This window comes from Dipodomys ordii, unplaced genomic scaffold, assembly GCF_000151885.1.
Source record: "Dipodomys ordii isolate 6190 unplaced genomic scaffold, Dord_2.0 Scaffold4566, whole genome shotgun sequence".
NCBI classification, from domain to species: Eukaryota; Metazoa; Chordata; class Mammalia; order Rodentia; family Heteromyidae; genus Dipodomys; species Dipodomys ordii.
In genome coordinates, this window is record NW_012271780.1 from 1,122 (window position 1) to 3,436 (window position 2,315).

The following is a 2,315-nucleotide window of genomic DNA, read 5'->3' on the forward strand; positions in this document are numbered from 1 at the left end:
GAAAGGGAGTCTGCTGAGCAGTGGACAGATACATCTGTCTACATTGTATGTGCTGAATAGCCAGGCCTTGGCAGTGGTGGTGCTAGTGTTGGCTGGATGTCCTTCAACTATACCTTATATCTAATGTAGGCAGCAACTTCCCTGAAGAACAATACTGCCTGCATAAGGTATAAGTTGTAAAATCTTGTGCCAGGAATAACTGAATATTCAGAGATTATAATTATGCATGCCCATGATGTATATGTGTAATTTTTTTTGTCCTGGTAGATCCTGGATTTGAGCAGTTTAAAATGGCAGAAAAGCTACATGGAAACTGGGTCAAGTTGCACTTGGAAGAAAACAATTCAGATGTTCTGCTTGGCCTGGGCACCAAGGTGCTCAGGCAGTACCTGGGTGCACTGAAGACCTTGAGTCTGTCCCTGAGCACACAAGTGGCCCAGTATGACATCTACTCGATGGTAGTGGGGACAGTTGTGGTTTTGGAGGTATGGATGTTTGTGTAATAATGGCTTAGGTATTAAATTGATTTGGTAACTCAGTCAAAACATAGTACTTTTAAATATATACAGTATTAGCATTACTGCCAGGTGTGGTGTCCTATAACCCCAGCACTTGGGAGCTAAGACCAGAAGACTGTTAGTTGGAGGCCAGCCTGGGTTCCACAAAAAACCCAGTCTCAAAAAAAAAAATCGGTGTTGCTATACACAGAAAATATGAATTTTCTTAACTGTCCCATTGTGTTTCCTAGCTTATGACAAATCATAAAGTACTCTCAGGTATTACTGCACACATAAAATAGCCTCTGCCTTTTTTTTTTTTTTTTTGGTCAGTCATGAGGCTTGAACTCTGGGCTTGAGTGCTGTCCCTCAGCTCTTCAGCTCAAGGTGAGCGCTCTACTGCTTGAGCCACAGTGCCACTTCCAGTTTTCTAATGGTTTATTGGAGATGAGAGTCTCACGGACTTTCCTGTCCGTGCTGGCTTTGAACCATGATCCTCAGATCTCCTGAGTAGCTAGGATTACAGGCGTGAGCCACCAAAGCCTGGCTTAAGCTCTGCCTTTTTGGCAGGCAACTAGAAGGAATCTTTCCTTGGGTCGTTTTTCCTATCCTTTGTGTATACAGAAAGGAGCTGCTCATTTTAGGTGGTTTCACTTGGTGTGGCCATCCACAGACACTGTTGGTGACTGGTTTTTGTTTTTATTCTAGGTCCTTACCCTGCTTCTCCTCAGCACCCCACAGGTGCTGCACAGAAGAACCGAGCTGGATGTCGCTCTGTCATCTCCTGTGTTTTCTCTGCTCTTTTATCTGATATTCCTGGTTCTTTCGGCCATTCACGTCGTAGTTTGCACCTCAGCTGAGAACTCGTGTTACCTCTGCAGCCTCCCCTGGCTGGCAGCAGTGGGAGTGATAGTGCTAGTTTCCATGCTGCTCTGTGCAATCATGTTTGCTCTTGCCAGGACTGTCCTTGATGGTGCTCTGCTGAGGAAGGTATGGCTGGCTCTGTGTGGGATATTTTTACGTTGTCTCATCTTTTGTTTGTCAGACATGAGTTGAAACATCAGTTAGCAGTGCTGCCAGCTTCCTGGAAGGCCACATACCAAAGAAATTATGTAACAACTTCAGCAGCCTGTGCCTGTCTCTGCCCATCTTGGCCTCTGGTGTTCTGATGTGTGGTCAGGTCACACACGTGTGTTCTCAGTTGGAAAGCTGGTTCTTGGAGTGGAGGTGATGGTAGAGCTGCAGGTCATGGGGGATGAGGAGCACAGGCTCCTTAGCCTAATGAGCTGCAGCCGAGGACAGCTATGGGCTAAATACTCAGGAGATTCCAAGGGAGTTTTGATGTTCTTTTCCTCTGTTCTGCCGCACAAAATGCAATTTTCTTTTCAAGACCCATGTTTTCCTTTGGAAGTCTCCATCTCTGACCTGGCATCTTCATTCACTACCTGGTGGTGCTGGCTGGGCAGTGAAAAAGGGCTGGGCTAGGAATGTGGCTTAGTGGTAGCGTGCATGAAGCCCTGGGTTCAATTCCTCAATACCATCTACACAGAAAAAGCTGGAAGTGACGCTGTGGCCCAAGTGGTAGAGCACTAGCCTTCAGCAAAAGAAGCTCAGCGACAGCCCCCAAACTCTGAGTTCAAGCCCCAGGACTGGCAAAAGAAAAAAAAAGAGAGGGGCTGGGAAGGTGGCTCAGTGGTAGAGCGCTTGCCTTGCATGCAAGAGGCCCTGGGTTCGATTCCTCAGCACCACATAAGCAAAAAGAAAAAAGCCGGAAATGGCGCTGTGGCTCAAGTGGTAGAGCGCTAGCCTTGAGCTGAA

General features: G+C 46.9%; 1 protein-coding gene across 1 annotated transcript; it reads left to right on the forward strand.

Annotated features, from left to right (window-relative positions):
* Nucleotides 1–267: 267 nt before the first annotated feature.
* LOC106002197 (GPI ethanolamine phosphate transferase 2-like) lies at nucleotides 268–1,487 on the forward strand (the record flags this gene model as incomplete). Its single annotated transcript, XM_013037114.1, has 2 exons — nucleotides 268–485; nucleotides 1,206–1,487. Coding segments are annotated over 2 exons (500 nt in total), but the record flags the coding sequence as incomplete, so codon positions are not given.
* Nucleotides 1,488–2,315: the final 828 nt, after the last annotated feature.